At 41.2% G+C, this 19,387-nt stretch overlaps 1 protein-coding gene across 15 annotated transcripts in view; it reads left to right on the plus strand.

The window, feature by feature from the left end:
* Nucleotides 1-19,387, plus strand: part of ZNF521 (zinc finger protein 521) — a 231,463-nt gene that overhangs the window by 88,720 nt on the left and 123,356 nt on the right. For 14 of the 15 annotated variants that reach the window (XM_015855470.3, XM_015855471.3, XM_015855472.3 and 11 more), the window contains one exon: nt 6,642-9,994. In XM_015855470.3, coding sequence (XP_015710956.2) covers nt 6,642-9,994 — 3,353 coding nt within the window. Of the gene's footprint in view, nt 1-6,641; nt 14,130-15,185; nt 16,089-19,387 lie in introns of those variants that run through there. The other variant, XR_014942601.1, reaches the window with a different exon arrangement.

Below are 19,387 nucleotides of genomic sequence, written 5' to 3' on the forward strand. Positions count from 1 at the left end.
CTTTAAGCAACAACCGAGGAAAACATTTACGCTCCTCTTTACATATGTAATAGTAATATATCTTGTGAAGAAGACATAATGGAACTGGAGGCTTAGGTTACCTTAGGAGAGTGATACAGGAATGTTAACTACTTGTCTAAGCACTAAAGGCATTTTATTAAAGCAAGCAGGTTTTTCCTGTGTGGTATTAAAGCATCTTATTTGCTGTTTCTCAGAGCTGCCTTTCTTATGAAATTTAACATGGGGAAACCTCCCTACCTCGGCTGTCGGGGCTTTGTTGATCAGGAACCCCTGTATGTTCTTTCCCCAGTAATCTTAACTGTTAATGCATTTAATTGGTGCTCCCACAGTAGTTTTGAAATATTGATAGATTTTAAAAACATCTGTAAATTATAAATAATTTTTAAAGTTCACGTTACTCTTTTGAATGCCCATTACAGAGTATTACTTTTCAAGCCATTTAATAAGTTATGAGACAAATGAGGGAGTTTAATGTGGGGTCACTGATGTGAAAAAAAAATGGTTATATTAAAGTTGCAGTTTGCAGTTTTTCCAAAACTCTGTATCTTTCTATAGGAAAAAAAAACCAACAAGGAGACCATGATATAATGTTATATATTTTATTTACATTTACTTTAAAGGTAGGTATTCTCTGCAAATTCTATTAAAACCTTCAAAATCATAGTTTCTTTTAGTGACGTGTATGTTAGGACATCACTGAAGCAATGTTAATGCCTAAATGCTGTGCTTTGATCTTCTTGTTACTTAGATATATTCCGCACATGGCACCATATTGTTTTATTTCAGTAATATCCAACCTCTTCATTTTCTATTTGTTCACACCTGCATATTCCCTTAAGATTGCTTATCTCATTTTCAGGGTAGCCATGTAGACAATTAGTGGTGATAGTAATATAAAATGTGTCCGGCACTAAAACCTGAAACACCCATTACAAGTAAAGTATATGATATATAATAACCACTCCACTCAATTACCTGCACAAAAACGCAAAGATTTAAAGCTATGGAGATCTATCACACATCCAGTTAACTGACCTACCTACCTGCTGCTCAGTCCTTCCTTTCCTATCATATTAATTGTATCTTGTAGTGCATTATTGGGTATGCTGGCAAAGCTGTATGTTGTCCATTCAAACATTTCAATGTATGTATGAGCACAGCTGCATGTAAACAGTTTTGTATGGACAGCTCTTTGGTTGGTGGAGAGAAAACAACTAACAAGTACACCACGATTCAGTGCATACACGTGCATACACATTCATCAATCTATTGCATGTGAAGGATGTATTGTTAGATGTGTTTATGTTCTGCTGCTTGGTATTTGTCATTTTTAGTATCCATTCCCTTCCTGCACATCCACTGTTACAAATTTTGTCCCTTGCTATGTGGTACTTCAGATGGGGTCCTGTAGGATGGCAGTGTGACCATTCTGCTGTTACCACTGGCTGGACAAACCACTAAGAGAGTTTCTGTGGGACTTGGAGCTGGGTGGTGTCAATCAGCTGAATGGCTGCGCTTTCTCCTCGGTTGGGTCCATTTGCTTCAGCTTTTTGCCAGCTCTATGTTTCAGAGTTGAGGAAAAAGGATTTTTTCTTGCAGGATGGCTCAGACCTGGAAGATATGAGTTCTGCTTCCTCCCTTGCACAGATTACATTTGTAACCTGAGGCAAACTGCTCCAGCTTTTCTCTGCCCCAGTTACATGAACAGCAAAACAGGGAAAACAGAAAACTTTTTTTTAATAGGATATCGAGAATATTAATTAATTCGTATTTGTAAACTCTTGCCTATCAGAGGAATGTTATATATTACGATGCATAAAGAACTGCTGACATTTTCTCTAGGAAGGTGACCATTTGTCTAGAGGCAGCAAAAATACGATTAAACCATACAGTAAAATAAGGCATGATAAAGCAAGTGCCTGAAGCATATTCGAACCAAAACGTGCCTATGTCATAAACCTTCCTGGTGGCTAAATAACATTTTTCTGAAGCAGTACTGTTAATTTAGTCAGCAGCACTAGAGAAGAGATCACATTTAAGACTTCACAGCTACTGAGGTTGGCACATGAGTGGCTGGCTGCAAACTCCACAGAGGTGCTTTTGTGCTTGGATGCTCCCCCTTCTTCCCTCCCCCTTCCATGGGATAACTCCTTCTGGTATTACTTCACTTTTCTGTTAGTGAGCACTTTCCCCCATAAATATGACTGAACAGGTGTTACTCTGCTACTAACTGAGTTTCCAGCTGTCCTCCTCCAGCACAGACCAGGCAAAATCTGTTGTTTAGTCCTATTAGACAGACTAGAGAACTATCAAGCCTGAGATGGAGGTCTTCCTTGCAGGATACAGTAGTTTTGTTGCCAGAAGATGGTCAGGAAGGCCTGGCTGGCTAACAAAGACAGTCCTTCAGCTGCTGGGTGTAGTTCCAGTTTTGCATCCCCTTTGGCAGCAACACAGAGACTGCTGCAGTGTGGCCAGCCAGCAAAATTAGGAAATAAGGACCTCTTTTATTTACTCAGGCTGCTGAATCATGGGCATTTCTGTCTGCTTGGAGAAAAGTCAGGCAGCTCTACTTTCCACTGGAAGTCTCAGGAGTGCTTGGTACTTTCATCTCAGAGTGTTCGCACACTTGTTTTAATGTGCTTTATGGAAATGGTGAAACTCAGCAAGTACAGTTGGTGGAGAAAAACATCTGCACTAACTATTCACACACATTTGCATCTTTAAATAGACTTTTAGGACTTTTAGCTGATTTCCAGCGAAGTCTTTTGGTTGCGAGTGCTAGAGCTTTCTTAGAGGCAGTGAGTGTGAAGTGACTGGTTCCAAAAATTAAAAATTTACATGGACACGTTAAGTGCATCACACTGAAACTCAGAATAGTTGCCATGACACAGAAAAAGCATTTACGGTAAGTAGCACTTAGTGAGTGGCGAAGGATAAAGGATATGTCGATACAGAAAATATAGTTTAAAACTCCATAAACACTCTGCCCTGGCGTACCTGGAGCCCTCCCTTGCCCCCAAGATAGTTGTATGCCACTCCTGGGGACTTGTATCTGAATTTCATCCAGAGAATTTGAAAACAGCTTGTGATAACATTTAAAGTCAGTATTTGTAATGTTGACACAGCTCAGTGGGTAGGTGTCTGCGGATTTATATGCATGTGGATGTATGCAGAGTAGCAGCAAACTGTTTTCTATCAGAGTGACTGGCAAAAAGGAGTTGGAAGTCTTTTATCTCATCAGCAGGCCAAGCTTCAACCCCAGCACAAAGTCAGGTCTGTGTGAAGTGCCCTTCGAAGGGGAAGGGGTGGGGTTCCCCCTCTGAGCTTACAGCCTGTCACTGCTCACTGAATGTCACCTCATGAACACAGCCTCAGCACATAGTGGCACATGGTGGACCACAGCCATTGAGAAATCAGTGGTTGCATGTGGTGCATACAGCATCCTCATGGGGAAGGGGTTAGATCTGCTGTCCTCAGATCCACTTCTGGACAGACCCTCAGCTCACATATGAGCATGAGGAATGTTGTGAGTCCATTCTGCACATCATTCACCACACTCACATTGGAGTCCATACAGCAAAAGCCAATCTGCAGCAAGGCAGATTGCTCTCATTAGTAGGAGCAAGGACCCTCCGTAGACTACCAGTGGCCTGCAGACCCTGCTGCAAGCCCTTGATGTGAGTGCACCCAAAGGCCCTCCTGGAGCAGCAGCCAGCTGGGGGTAGGCCGAGAAGCCATGCTGGCCACCCTGTGACACTCGTGCACAGGAAAATCCTGTTATCCTCCACAATGTGCTGTGTGGGGTTCCCCGGGCCTGTCTGGAAGGAAATGGCTCTTCAGGAGCACAGAAAGGGCAGACTTTCAAAATTCAAGCAACATAAATGGACACTAAGCTAGTGGTTTGCTTTCCTCCTCTTTGCTATAAGAAAAATCCTGTGCAGGATTAGTATGGGCATGGATTAAAAACCCCAGCAGCAGTGTGGCATGCAGAAACACTTGTGTTTGCTGGCTGAAAAGGAAGAACAGTCTCTGTGCTGTAATAACACTATTCCTCCTCCACTATTTATTTATTTATTTATTAACCTTGTATGAAAGCTAAAGGAGCAAATGAGGAGAATTGGATGGGGGAAAAGGAGCTCCCATTGCTTGTCCTGTGGTCATGCTCAGTACTCAATCCCAACCCTGCTGTCACTCTGATGCCCCACTGGGGCTCACAAGCCAAGGGGAATAGTTGTATAAGAGGTAAAACCAGGCAGGCAGTGGCCACGAGAAGAAAGTGATTTACTACTGTGTCAGTGATAATGCACCATTTATAATGCTTACTATGTATTCCTCTAAACATTTATACAATAATACATCATTTTTGAATGGGATATACATTTTAATACTAAATTTGGTTACAAAATATGCAGCTTAGGCAGTTGCAGGCTATTTTTCTTTGCTCAGTTGCTTGACATAAATTTCTGTTTATCATCTGGCAACGTCTGTATGTCAGAAATATATTTGATTTTTAAAGGACAGAAGCTTTTCCACTTAAGAAACCTGGTTGAAATGTTCATTTTAAAAAAAATGTAAAAAAGTTAACTTTTTGTTTTTCCATTGCTCTGATCATCTCCAATTTTAGAGTCAAACCCAGGAATTTAAAAGGGCAGTACACAGATTTGCATCAAAAGTCTCCCATGAATATTCCAGTCATTAGCGTATCAACTTGAAAACTCATCTGTCTGGTATCACTTAGTAACTATGACAATAAGTAATGTTGCTTTAGTACACTGCAAAGCATTTCAGTAGGTGATAGTTCTTTGCTTTCAGTTCAAATTTGGGATGCTTAGGATTAGGATTGCTTTTTTATTTAAGTATAACTAGTGCAGATTCATACATAGATAAACGCAGATATATACTGGGGTATGTGTGCTTATGTGTGTGCACGCATGAGAAAGGTGAATGTACTCTGTGAACCTCCCCCCCTCAAGAGGTAAACAAGAGGGTAAAAAACATGGAATTTCAGCTTATGCTGAAAAGCATTGTGTCAGTGGGCAAGGATCCAGGAATGGTGTTTGGTTGTTTTCTCAGAGTTCGATGGTTACCATCTGGCATTGATAGGGAGATGGTGTTGTCATCAGTTTCGAGATGCAGGAAAGAAATGAATACTCATCTGTTTCCTGTGGATAAGCAAGAGGTTGATCATCTACTAAAATCTTGTTACCTTAAAGAAAACAGGCTTGGAATTTGTTTACATAATATAGGCCAGCTCCAACTTGTATGTTAGTGTAGCAGTTTCTTTGAGAGAAGGATGGAGATGTAAAGAAACAGCATTTTTCAAGAACACCCAAAGAAATGTTTTTCAAAAAGGTCTGTCTTGTCTCTTTCTGCTTTATTACTGTAATTAATTTTACTTTTAAAGGGAAGAAAAAAGCCACCAAGCATTACCCATGGAAAGGAATAAAAGGATGATTTGATATAGAGTAGTCTTTCAATCACTCTTATGAGTTGTAGTCATTGTAGCATTGTAGTTTATTCTTAAAAACAAAAGGTGTAAAAATTGTAGGGCACACCTGGTTAAAATAACCACCAACTACGACTTGCCCTGTGTAACAGTGAGATTATATCATGGATAACTAGTTTAGTTTATCTGGCTAGCATTTCTCTTTTGTCTTTTCCTTGTTAACTCATAAATCTTTCAGCTTTTATCAAAACTGTTTATCACTTTTCCTGTTTCCAGTTTTCCACAAGTTGCTTTGTCTGTGATCACCTCACAGCACAGGTTCTGCTAGACAAAGGAAGTTCAGCTGGCTGAGGCTTTTGCAAAAAGGAAGAAATGGTGGGCAACCTCTTGAACTTGAAAAGGGGGAAAAGAAAATAAAATGCTGTTCACATTTGACCCTGTGGAACTTTCTAATTTTCCATCATCTTGGCTGTTGGTTTGTTAGTTTGTTTTGAACATTTGATGATCTTGCTGACAGTTTTCAGGAACTGAGTTGCATAGTTACTGGAGAAATCTGGTTGCACTTCATTAGAGAAAACGTTGCCATTTATACTGTTGTCCTGTTCCTTCCCTGTAATTTTTTGTATTAGTGTTTAGAATAACACCCAAGTCTCTCTCAGTAATAGCCTACATTCAAAATCAACTTCAAGGGAAAAAAAAAATTTAGACAAAGCAGAGGGAATTTTTTTATTAAATATTAGGAATGTGGGTTGACTATATTAATTTTAAATCATTCCTGTAATATTTTCCCCTTTCCTTTGACTCTTCAGATGCTCACATAATATGCAAATCATTTTCCAATGGATACAAAAGAAACATTAAGTATATTAAAATCTGCATTTTAATAAATGTGTCAGTGTATAATACATATCCTGCAACTGAGAAAAAAAATGATAAAAAAGCAATAAAAGGGTAATATAGTCACAGAACTACTTAATAACTTTTAATGTTTTACAGTCTGATAAAAATAAATGTGGTCTTGAAGCTGTTTGATACAGGTTTAAGAAATACCCTAGACTGAGTTTAATGTGTTTTAGCTCTTTAGGAGTAGCAGGTCTGTGTTGTTTGTGTGTGTCTGATATCTCCTTTGACATGTAGGGATTAAGCTTGTGGACGTGTTTCTTTTTCATTTCAGATGGAGTGGATGTTGAGGATGACCCCACTTGCTCATGGCCAGCATCATCGCCTTCCAGCAAGGACCAGACTTCCCCGAGCCATGGAGAAGGTTGTGATTTTGGTGAAGAGGAAGGAGGCCCAGGGTTGCCCTATCAGTGCCAGTTTTGTGACAAATCGTTCAGCCGCCTCAGCTACTTAAAGCACCACGAGCAAAGTCACAGTGACAAACTCCCTTTCAAATGCACGTATTGCAGTCGTCTCTTCAAACACAAACGAAGCAGGGACCGCCACATAAAGCTTCATACAGGAGACAAGAAATATCACTGCAGTGAGTGTGATGCAGCATTCTCAAGGAGTGACCATCTTAAAATTCACTTAAAGACTCATACGTCCAACAAGCCATATAAATGTGCCATTTGTAGACGTGGATTCCTGTCATCTAGTTCACTGCACGGCCACATGCAGGTTCATGAGAGGAACAAGGATGGCTCTCAGTCTGCTTCCCGGATGGAGGACTGGAAAATGAAGGACACTCAGAAGTGCAGTCAGTGCGAAGAAGGCTTTGATTTTCCTGAAGATCTTCAGAAGCACATTGCGGAATGTCACCCTGAGTGTTCTCCTAATGAAGACCGGTCTGCTCTTCAGTGTGTTTATTGTCATGAACTCTTTGTAGAGGAAACGTCTCTGGTGAATCACATGGAGCAGGCTCATAATGGTGAGAAGAAGAATTCGTGCAGCATTTGCTCTGAGAACTTTCACACTGTGGAAGAGCTGTACAGCCACATGGACAGTCACCAGCAGCCAGAATCATGCAACCACAGCAACAGCCCATCACTGGTAACTGTTGGCTACACCTCAGTCTCAAGTACCACTCCAGATTCCAATCTCTCAGTGGATAGTTCAACGATGGTGGAAACGGCTCCCCCTATACCAAAAGGCCGTGGAAGAAAGCGCGCAGCTCAGCAAGTGCCAGATATCACTGGTCCTTCAAGTAAACAGGCAAAAGTTACCTATAGCTGCATTTATTGCAACAAACAGTTATTTTCCAGCCTCGCAGTTTTGCAGATACACCTGAAAACTATGCATTTAGATAAACCCGAACAAGCCCATATCTGCCAGTACTGTTTGGAGGTATTGCCATCTCTCTACAACCTGAATGAACATCTTAAGCAAGTCCATGAAGCTCCAGATCCAGGACTGATTGTTTCCACCATGCCTGCCATGGTGTACCAGTGCAACTTCTGCTCTGAAGTGTTCAATGACCTCAACACACTTCAGGAACATATCCGATGTTCTCATGGATTTGCCAACCCTGCTGCTAAGGACAGTAATGCGTTCTTTTGTCCCCATTGCTACATGGGGTTTCTTACAGATTCTTCTCTGGAAGAGCATATTAGACAAGTCCATTGTGATCTTAGCAGTTCCCGTTTTGGTTCCCCTGTGCTTGGAACCCCAAAAGATCCAGTAGTGGAAGTGTATTCTTGTTCTTACTGTACAAATTCTCCAATATTTAATAGCGTTCTTAAACTGAACAAGCATATCAAGGAGAATCATAAGAACATTCCTTTGGCGCTGAATTACATTCACAATGGAAAAAAATCCAGAGCCATGAGTCCCTTATCTCCTGTAACGATTGAGCAGACCTCTTTAAAAATGATGCAGGCAGTTGGAGGTGCTCCTCCTCGTCCTGCAGGTGAATATATTTGTAATCAGTGTGGTGCTAAGTATACTTCCTTGGACGGTTTTCAGACTCATTTAAAAACACATCTTGATACTGTCCTGCCAAAACTGACCTGCCCTCAGTGCAACAAGGAATTTCCAAATCAGGAGTCTCTGCTGAAGCATGTTACCATTCATTTTATGATCACCTCAACCTACTACATCTGTGAAAGCTGTGACAAGCAGTTTACTTCCGTGGATGACTTGCAGAAGCACCTACTAGACATGCATACATTTGTATTCTTCCGCTGTACCTTGTGCCAAGAGGTTTTTGACTCCAAAGTCTCGATCCAACTACACTTGGCTGTGAAGCACAGCAATGAGAAGAAGGTATATAGATGCACGTCTTGCAACTGGGATTTCCGCAATGAGACTGACCTACAGCTTCATGTTAAACACAACCACTTGGAGAACCAAGGCAAAGTTCACAAGTGCATCTTCTGTGGTGAGTCCTTTGGTACAGAGGTGGAGCTGCAGTGCCATATTACTACGCACAGCAAGAAGTACAACTGCAAGTTCTGCAGCAAAGCTTTCCATGCCATCATCCTGCTGGAAAAGCACCTAAGGGAAAAACATTGTGTTTTTGAAACAAAAACTCCAAACTGTGGAACGAATGGGGCATCCGAGCAGGTTCAGAAGGAGGAAGTGGAGCTCCAGACCTTGTTGACAAATAGCCAAGAGTCCCATAACAGCCACGATGGAAGCGAAGAGGATGTGGACACATCTGAGCCTATGTATGGCTGTGACATTTGTGGAGCAGCTTACACCATGGAGACTCTCCTGCAAAACCACCAGCTTCGAGACCACAACATTCGACCTGGAGAAAGTGCCATAGTGAAGAAAAAGGCTGAACTCATTAAAGGGAATTACAAGTGTAATGTGTGTTCTCGAACATTCTTCTCTGAAAACGGGCTCCGAGAACACATGCAGACACACTTGGGACCAGTGAAACATTACATGTGCCCGATCTGCGGTGAGCGGTTTCCATCTCTTCTGACTCTTACTGAACATAAAGTCACACATAGTAAGAGCCTGGACACCGGAAACTGCAGGATTTGCAAGATGCCTCTCCAGAGTGAGGAGGAATTTCTTGAGCATTGCCAGATGCACCCTGACTTGAGGAACTCTTTGACAGGGTTCCGCTGCGTGGTGTGCATGCAGACTGTGACCTCCACGTTGGAACTGAAAATCCACGGCACATTCCACATGCAGAAAACTGGAAATGGTTCTGCCGTGCAGTCCACGGGGCGCACACAGCATCTCCAGAAACTGTACAAGTGTGCTTCATGCCTGAAGGAATTTCGTTCAAAACAGGATTTAGTGAAACTTGACATCAATGGTCTGCCATATGGTCTGTGTGCTAGCTGTGTTAATCTCAGTAAAAGTGGTAGTCCAAGTGTCAACATCCCTTCAAGCAGTAACAGACAAGGCATGGGCCAAAATGAGAACTTAAGTTCCATTGAGAACAAAAGCAAGGCAGGGGGACTGAAGACTCGATGTTCTAGTTGCAATGTTAAATTTGAATCAGAAAGTGAACTCCAAAACCATATTCAGTCAATCCACAGAGAGCTTGTTCCAGACAGCAACAGTACACAGCTGAAAACACCACAAGTATCTCCAATGCCCAGAATCAGCCCCTCCCAAACTGAAGAGGTAACCCTTTTTATTTTGCTCTTGACACCTTCCATTCTTTTGGAAAAGCTCCCCCTTTTTTCAAGTCGTCTTGTCACTTGTCATGAAATTCTTAGGCTGAACCATGTTACATTTCCATCCGTAGCCATTAGCTAGTAATTACTTGCTTCTTGATATGCCTTACATTTTGGATTGAATTGTGCGGAATAGGACTAATTCCAGTCTCCCTAGGATATTGTCTTCTGTATCACTGAGGAGACCTATCTTCATGCCAGCACAACTGAGATCTGGAATCTTACCCTAGCTCTGTTAATGCGTTGGAATCCCCAGCTAGGAGTTGTGCTTACGGCAGGGAGCATTAATGACAGAGGAGTAGAACGCAGTGAGCCAAAATGCTGGCATAAGGGGTAGATTTTTAAAAAATATTTGTGAACAACAAACTGCGGTGGGTTTTTTTCTTTGCAAATTGTGTTGTAGACGTTGATTTTCTCACTTACAGCATATTTGGATTAAGTAGAAGTACAACGCTAGCCTAAGGTAATCTGGGAAATACATCCTTCAGATGCAGTTCCTTGTTTTACTTTTCTTTCCATTCCTGATGAGCAGATTTTGATGTTGCTGAAGCAACTAGTGCCTGATGAATGAGATCCCGTTCATGCAGTGTAACTTAGAAAATAAATCTACATTTCAGGGAAAAACAAAGGGTCAAACTCTTGAAAGATCTCATCTGCTTTCTCAGACTCGAGTGACCAAAGAATAATGGCTGTATGGGGAGTAGAGGGGGAAGGTAGGGGAGTCATTTACTGACTGCGGGGAATCTGTTTTATCTCTGATCTTCAGAAACATTAGCAATAGAATGACTGAGAGTTAGTATTTTAGGCATGGTGTTTTGCATAACAAGCTATTATAGTTCAGGAAGCCTGAAAACACAGCACACACAAATTAAAAGAAATAATAGCTTTTGTTTTGAGAAAGCTTATAACCTGTAATGGTGCAAGCATGTTGTAACCCATCACTGTGAATGCATATGGATACCCTGTGGTTATAGAGCTGCTCTTCCGTCACTTTCATCACTCCCTATTTGTGAGCCCATCTGTTGGGCAAGAAATCTCTTAGCCTGTCACCCAGTAGACACGTGCAAACTGGAAGGGGGGGGGGAGGCAGAGAGAACAAGGGGTGATACATAAGGGTGTGAGGTCTAAGAGGTAAGTGTGAAGCCACTGAGAACATAGCTGGGAGGAGAAGCAGCATAGGACCTAGTGTGTTATGAAGAGGAACACTCCAGTTGGGAGATGAAAGTGTAATACCAGTCAGGATGCATTCAGCAAAGAAAGACTCCATGCTTTTATGACACCTGCATCTCCATTGTGCAAACTGGGGATGGTGGGGGTGGGGGGAAGTGATGGGTGACACCTGGGGAATGGGATGTGATGTGCAGTTAATGGAAGGAGCAGTTTGTTAGATTGAGAACTGCAAGTCTAAGGAAAACCTTTTCAAAAAAGAGAGAGAAGGAGTGGCTCCCGTTATTGTACTTTTAGTCCATTGATGGTCCTATAGTATTGCTGCTGAGTAGGAATAACGGAATGACCAGCTACACATTTTTGATAGATTCACAGTCATCCTGTTTTCTTTCATCTTTTCCCAAAAGACTGCTTGATATCTCTCTTCCCAGTCATTTTGGAAGCCAGCTCTTGCTACCTCAAGCATGAGCAGAATCATACATGTTAAGACAGTTAACAAGATAACGTGTTGCCAATTTGACTTTTCTTGCTTGTAAACTAAGGAAAATGAGATTTAGGCATTCTCTGCAATGATACAAGGTCAGTTACCTTCAGTGTCCTCAGGGAATCTTCTTGTACTTGGATCAGATATAATCAGGGTTCTTATATCTCCTGATTGGCCTCATGTTTCTTTTCTTTCTCTTTTCAGTTTTTATCTTAGAAATGTAAGATGAAAAAGCCTTTTAAACTACAGCAAGATTTTGGAGTAGCATTTGCATGCTTTCGAATCACTGTTTGCCTTCTGCCTCCATTCAGAGCTCTTAAACTGATTTTTCGATGCCTGTGGTTCTGTCTTCACATATGTAACCTAGACTTTCAGATTCTTTTCTCATGGGAGGCAAAAAGCTATCAAATTCCTGATAAAGCATTAGTACTTCTGGAAACTATAAATGCATGTTTATAAAATCTTGAAAGATAATTTAATTTTCTAACAGATATGATTTCGAATTGTAGTGACGCAAGCATTATAGCAGTGAGAATCAAAATTCACAGTGGTAATGCAAAGATGTTCAACACCATAGATTTGTTATCCAGGCTGAGAGTAATGAATACATATAGCGTATGAATGCATATAACACAAACAGTAAAAACAAATCGGATTCCTAAAACTTCTTATTAGTAAATGGCTCCTGCACTGGAATGATATTTGTTGAATTGAATGAGGCATTGAAGAAGGCTACTTAAATGTGCTATTTTGAAGAAATTTTCAACAGCAACAACAAATCATTACATTAAGGAGTGAAGGTTTCATTTGCATTACTTTTAGTTGTTGGCTTGAGTTTTCAAGCTTCAAATAAATAATAGCTCACCTAAGAAGCAAGAAAAATATGAAGTGGTTATCAGACAATTAACAGTGCTGAATACCCTTTGTTACTCAATTAAAAGATTACTGTGCTTGGAATGCTAGATAGTTTCTGAAAGTGCATTGCCATGCTTAATTTTGATACATGCTCTGTGAAGTACTAGAAAGATGAAAAGCAATGTTCAAGACAAGATGTGCAGCTTTGCCCTTTTTTCTCTTCTTTACTGTGTTCCCATGCACCTAATGAGGGAACTGCTGACTCAGTAGAAAGGTGTGCCTTTTCTTTTTAAGCTTCACAACTTCTGTACACGCAGAACCATAGCAGCATAACAGTTCAATAATAATTATACTGCTAATTGCTTAGCAGGCAGGGGAGGAGGGAGTGGACTTTATGCCAACAGTTTGTTGGTAAAGCTCATCTGGTGCCAGTGTGAGCCACTGTGCTTAGTCTGAGTACTGCATCCGGGCCTGGCACCCTCAGCACAGGAAGGATGTGGAGCTTTTAGAGCAGGGCCAGAGGAGGGCAATGTAGATGATCAGGGGGCTGGAGCACCTCTCCAATGAGGAAAGGTTGAGGGAACTGGGCTTGTTTAGGTTGGAGAAGAGAAGGCTCCAGGGAGACCGCATTGTGGCCTTCCAGTACTTGAAGGGAGCATATAAACAGGAGGGGGAATGACTGTTTACAAGAGTGGATAGTGATAGGACAAGGGGGAATGTTCTTAAACTGAGACAGGGGATGTTTAGGTTGGATATTAGGAGGAAGTTTTTTCACACAGAGAGTGGTGACGCACTGGAATAAGTTGCCCAAGGAGTTAGTGGATGCCCCATCCCTGGAGGCATTCAAGGCCAGGATGGATGTGGCTCTGGGCAGCCTGGTCTAGTGGTTGGCAACCCTGCACACAGCAGGGGGGTTGAAACTGAATGATCATTGTGGTCCTTTTCAACCCTGGCCATTCTGTGATTCCATGATTCTGTGGTGTCCTGTTAGTAACATCCAGAGTAGATTCTCAGCAAGCATAATTGCTTCTGTAAGTAGCTTAAGTTATCTATCACTTTTTTTCATGAATGTGAAGCTCATGAGAATACTGTATTACCTGTGGCAATGCAGGCAGTCCTTCATTAATAATACAAGGACATTCTGGGTTTTCCGGTCCTGAGAAGGGGCAGCTCAAGCACACTGCCAAATTTCTGCAGTAATAAAGATGTTTATGTAGGTGTTGCAAAAGACTTACAGAAATTCACTGTAGCAGAGAGTCGAAGTTCTGAACAAAGGATAAAGGAACTAGCAATGGTGAAGCCAGCTGAAGAACTGCCTTGAGAATCTGGGGCTGCTCTGTCCCATTGTGGCTGCACAGAGCTGAATGCCAGGGTGGGCATGTCCCCAGCAAGGAGCACCAAGCTCATCACAGCACCATTCTGGGAGGAACCATAAAGGTGCTGGCAGACAATGAGCTCATGGAAACGGGAGTCACAGAATTCAGGTGCTGAAGAGTTGATGGCTCCCTGAATCTCAACATATCTGACCTCAGATGCATCTTGAAATGGTATCCGTGGAAGCACGAATGGCATTCAGGTAGGTGTACTGTTTTATTTTTCCTCTCTCTTTATTCACGGGCATTGAATCTACCTTTCTTACTGTTCCTCCCTTTCCATTCCCCAAGACTGCCAAACTCACAAAAACATAACAGAAACTGCTTTTTGAAGTAGTTGGTTTGTTTCAACAGTAGGTACTGGCAGTCAGAGGTGGAAAGAAGAGAGGAAAGACTAAGCAACCCAAGAAATGTTCCCAAATGCATGCTTTTGGCAGAGCAAGCAACTTCATTTTAGCAACATAAATCACTGTTCTTTTAACTGAAGAAATGCACTAAAATCAATACTTATGCATTTCATTGAAATAAATAAAGAAATTAAAATAACCCTCCTCATCAGTAATCCAAGCTGATCATTTGAACTACAGGATTTTTATAGATAAGCATGTAGACTTGTAATGTAAACACTGGGTTTCCTATCAGTGAATCCGGTGATTTTCATGCTGGATTTTGGATTCAGGGATGGAAAAAGGTAAAGAAGGCAGGGATGACAAAAGGTAAAGAAGGCTTGTTGCTGGCACAAAGATTTGTCTTTGAAAGAGTTTGTGGGAGTAATCTGGGGCAAACATATTTTCTGCTTTCCGGAGTTTTAGAATGAGCTCACTAAAAATACAGCTTTCCCTTCTAGCATCATTTTGACATTGTTTTCATGAAGGTAATGTGTGGCCATATGTATTTTTAGTAAGGGCTACTCTGTTTTTCTAGATATAGAAGGCCAACTTCACATTACCATATTCTCTAATTTTTGGTAGTACCGCTGCCATGGAGTGGCTGACAAGATGGCATGTATCTTCTCTTTGTCCTTACACTTTCAGTAGTGATCTATCAGACAGACTCCTCTGTGTTTAACAAAGATAGTGTTATTTATTGTCCTGTTGCTATTAATTGTACTGAAATCAAATTTCCCACCTTCCCTCACTCACCAGTTTGTGAAAGGAATTCCTTATGTTAATTGGGAGCTGCTAAACAGTAGTAAGTTTTTTTAGTTTCCAGTCCATTGATCGTTAATATCTAATGCTGTCTGTCATGTTGTTTGTCAGATGCTTCAGCTGAGAAATTCTTCACACCTCTGGAAAACTTTGCATCAGAGGAAGAAAGGATAACTTGTTCTCCAAACTTTACAAGAGTTCCAAGCCAAGATTTCCACAAAACAAGGCAGCAGAAGGAGTGCCTGCTTGAAGAAAAGCAGACTAACAGGAGAGGGGCACAGGAAAATAGATGAAGACATTAAGCAACTCTAGAGAGTTGTATTTATGTCTCATAAAGCTTCAACAAAGTTGTATGAGACAAAGTGCCCTAGGATGCATGCTCCTGCAGATCATCTGGGCAGCCCACTGTTTTCATGGGACTTTCCTCATTCATGTACCTGCCGGCCAAATGACCAGGGTAACATCACAGTTTCCCTTCCTCACAACCTCAGTGGAAAATCAACAGTGATGAGTGTTAGTACTTTGACCTCAAAATCATGTAGAAACCACAATAAAATTCTTCTTTTATTCTGGCCTGATGATCTTTGGAAACAAGATGTAGGAAATCAGAATATATCTCTTTTTGTCTCTTTGCATACTTCTAGAAAGTTCTCTCTCTTCCCCCCTCCAACTTTTGAACAATTCTTGCCCAATTTCAACAAAAACATTATAGCTGAGCAGGAATATTAAAGTCTGTAGAGTTTTTACAACTTTTTGGAAGAAAAGTGACCCAGCATAGGTGATGGAAAACAGAAAATAAAGAAGCCTTTTAGAGATCCAAGCAGGGAAGATGACTTTAACTGAAGTTCGTACCTGGTTTCTCTGCAGAAGTCAATCGGCCACGAGAAATGAAGCTATAAGAAACCACGATCCACTCTTTGTGGTGATTGCACAGTAACTTTTTAACTGACTGTAAATGTTTTGAGAAGTGCTATTTGTTTTTTAATGACTGCTCAATAAAGCTATTATATGTAATGTGTGTATGATTTATCTCACACACCGAACATGACAGCCACATTTGCCACTCTGTCATCAGAAACATAAAATGTCTAACTGTTAATTTAAAATGAATTTGCATCCCCAGTACTGCTTGCTCCATAAAGCTATGCAAAATTAACATAAATGAACCGCCTAATAGGTGGCATCTTGGAGAGTCCTCTTGTTTGACCTATGTCTCTGTGAAGACTGGTGATTGATCTTATGCCGGATTGGTTGTTCCAGATGTTTGCATCCTTTTTTCCAATCTCATCTTTTGTTTATTCTGGTTACTGCATTTTTTTACAAGTTGCTGTATAAAATAGAGCTGTAGATATGACAGCAGAAATGTTTGTCCTGCTAATGTTAGTTGTTGCCATGGGGCACATCAAGGCAGGAGCCGGTGGGCACAAATTGAAATACAGGGGGTTCCATGAGGGGAACAGTGGCACAGGTTGCCCAGAAGGGGCTTTGGAGTCTGGGTGTTGCTGCCTAAACTCTAGTCCAAAATGGCCTCCAGAAATCCCTTCCAACCTCAGCCACTCTGATTCTGTGGTTTCCAGAGTGCTTTTGTCCTGCTTACCAGATGTACATCCAAAAGCAAGGTGGAAGGTAGGAGAGAAAGAGGCTGTTTGTCCCGTTTGGTCATGCTTCCACTATTTTGGTATCCTGCATTGGAAAGTTTTGCCTGTTGTCCAGATTCAACACTCTACACAAAAAGGCATACCTTGTGGCTTTTTATGTCTAGAAGGACTCCTCTTCCCTTCTGTTTTTCCTGAAACAGAATGATTCACCAATAGAGAATGATCTGAGATTCCAAGCTTCCAAATTTCCTTTTTCCACCTTCATTTCCACTGCCAGAACAGTCCTCTTGGTTTCTGTTCTGTTGTCTGAAGTAGGTTTGGTGCTAAACTCTAGGAATGTGGCTGTCTGCATGTGCTACTCCTACAGCTTTCCCTGACAAACTCACAGTTAATCCTGTGCTGCTGCTTGGGCCTTCTTTTGCAGGCCTAATAAGGGAATGTCTGCAACACCTGATGATTTTCATGAATGCCTTCTCTTAGCCTTACTTCTGTTTTCTTCTAATCCTTACTTCACAATTTCACAGTCCATATAATGGTGGTCTAGGCAAGCATAGACATACAGTGTTCTGTTTCTGAAGTAAGTCCTGTGATGTCTTTTTCTGTTATAGTAGGCTGAAGACCATGAACTTACTACAAGATATACCTAAGAGGAACTACTGGAATTTTAAGAAGTAATATGAAAGTAAAAGATCATAAAATAGGGCAGAGAGAACTGAGGGAGGTTCTTGTAGTTCCTTTTGAGGAAAGCAAGTATGTCTTCACAGGAAAAACTGCCAGACACAAACGGTTGTGGGCGGCAATGAAGACTGACTCAGCGGCATGCTTCTTTTGCTGGTACACCACTTCCTTGGGCAGCTCTGCTGCCCCTGCTGAGGTTTGCCAACTGGGCGTGCAGTCAGGCATCACTGCAATGTCAGCAGCTGTGTGCCTGATCAGATGCTACTGGTGTATTTGTTAACGTTGATGTGGCCTAACAGTATCCATACAGGGTGGTGCTGTAATCACAGCAGTATGATTGTGGAAATCAGTTACAGGAATATTTTATAGTATAGGCAAGCTTTTGTATAGTTCCAGTCTTGTGAAGTCCCCTTGGCTTCACAAGTGAAGCCTTCACTTGTGAAGTCCCATTGACTTGTTCGAGTGCAGAGCTAATTGCAGGAGAAGGATCTAAGGGGTTTAATCCTTCTCCTGATATTTCAATGAAAATTAATTTCTTATATATTATGTATGAGTAATATATTTCTGTTTGTACATTAATATTAATGCTGCATATTTTTGAGCACAACTGTTCAGTAGGACAGAATTATCATCGTAAGTAATAGCCCAGAATTCTTCAGGAATAAAGGTTGAGTTGAAAGTGGACAAGTAAGGAAAAGAAAAATGTCCCGAGTGTCGCTTTAGAGACTGAAATTAATTGTCATTAATTTTCCATAGAGTGGGAGAAAAGTGTTTTTAATGTTCAAATTAAATAAACAAAATGAGGTGTATAAAAGGCCCCCAGTTTTGCCTTTCTGTTAAAATCCAGAGAGCTTTTACAAAATTTGTGATGGTGAAAAGAGACAAAAGAGTATTCTCTTGTGCGTACTTGCAAACTATTAATTTTATTGGTCTACATCTGTTGCTGATTGTTGGTGAAGAAAGTAGTGGCTTTATTGAATGGCAGTCTGTCTCAGTATGCCTTTTAAAAAAAGAAAAAAACAAAGGGAAAAAAGAGCAAGACTTGAAAAAGCCCACCAGCAATCCATCAGCCTACTCAGAATATCAGCTTTTTGCATCTCAGACCTGCCAAGTCATGCTCTGCTGCTTGTGCTTTGATGCCACATCATCTGCAAAATTATCAGCTCAGTCTCCGTTGTCAGTCTCCCTTAACGTCCATAGCCATGTAGCTGCTCTGAGATTGAGAAGCGGAATGTTAGCATGCCTCTTGATGGGTTTACAGTTCTATCTCTTGGCTCATGTCTCTCTCTTATTTGATTTTAAGCGCAGTGTAAGGAGACAGAAAGAGGGAGGAATGCTGACCTGTGGGGCCTATTGTAGCATACTTACTTTAGCAAGGGGGGTTGGACTCAGCAATTTCTTTTCCAACCCCTGCAATTCTGTGATTCTGTGACAAGAAGTTCAGTCACACAGCAAGCTCCAGGTTCCTGAGAACCTCTCAGCACATGTACTTTCAATGCTTTGAGGCCCAGTCTCACCCCGGATCAGGACCTAGGATAGAAAATCAGAAAGAAGCATGTTTGTTTTCCAGATCCCAAATCAATTTCGTGGTACTTACAGCTATTTGTACTTACAAACTACGTCAACCTGATATGAAGCAATCAAGAGGAAATAGATACACAGACACGTGGTGCCAGTTTTAGAGTCCCTTTTCTGTCAGGTACCTGATTTTCAAAGACATATAGGGAGCTAAAGATTAGAGAGCTGGAAAGGAAGAGATGCTATTTGAAAACATTGCTAGATGTGTTTTCTATATAGGGATGTGAGACATTGTGAGCTACTGCACTTCATCAGCTAGGGGAAGAAAAGGTTTGTAACTAAAAGACACTGAAGACAGCTATGATTAAATACAGCATCCAGAACACAGAGTTGGAAGACAGGGCAGCAACTGTAAGGCTTCAAGTAGAGAAGGAAGAACTGATATAACTTTGTGTATTAAAGCAATGAGTAAATGCTGTGAAAGGAATTTCAAAATAATTGTTTACTCCATTTATTGTT

This window comes from Coturnix japonica, chromosome 2 (assembly GCF_054131305.1).
Source record: "Coturnix japonica strain WE chromosome 2, WE-NBRP24, whole genome shotgun sequence".
Taxonomy (NCBI): domain Eukaryota; kingdom Metazoa; phylum Chordata; class Aves; order Galliformes; family Phasianidae; genus Coturnix; species Coturnix japonica.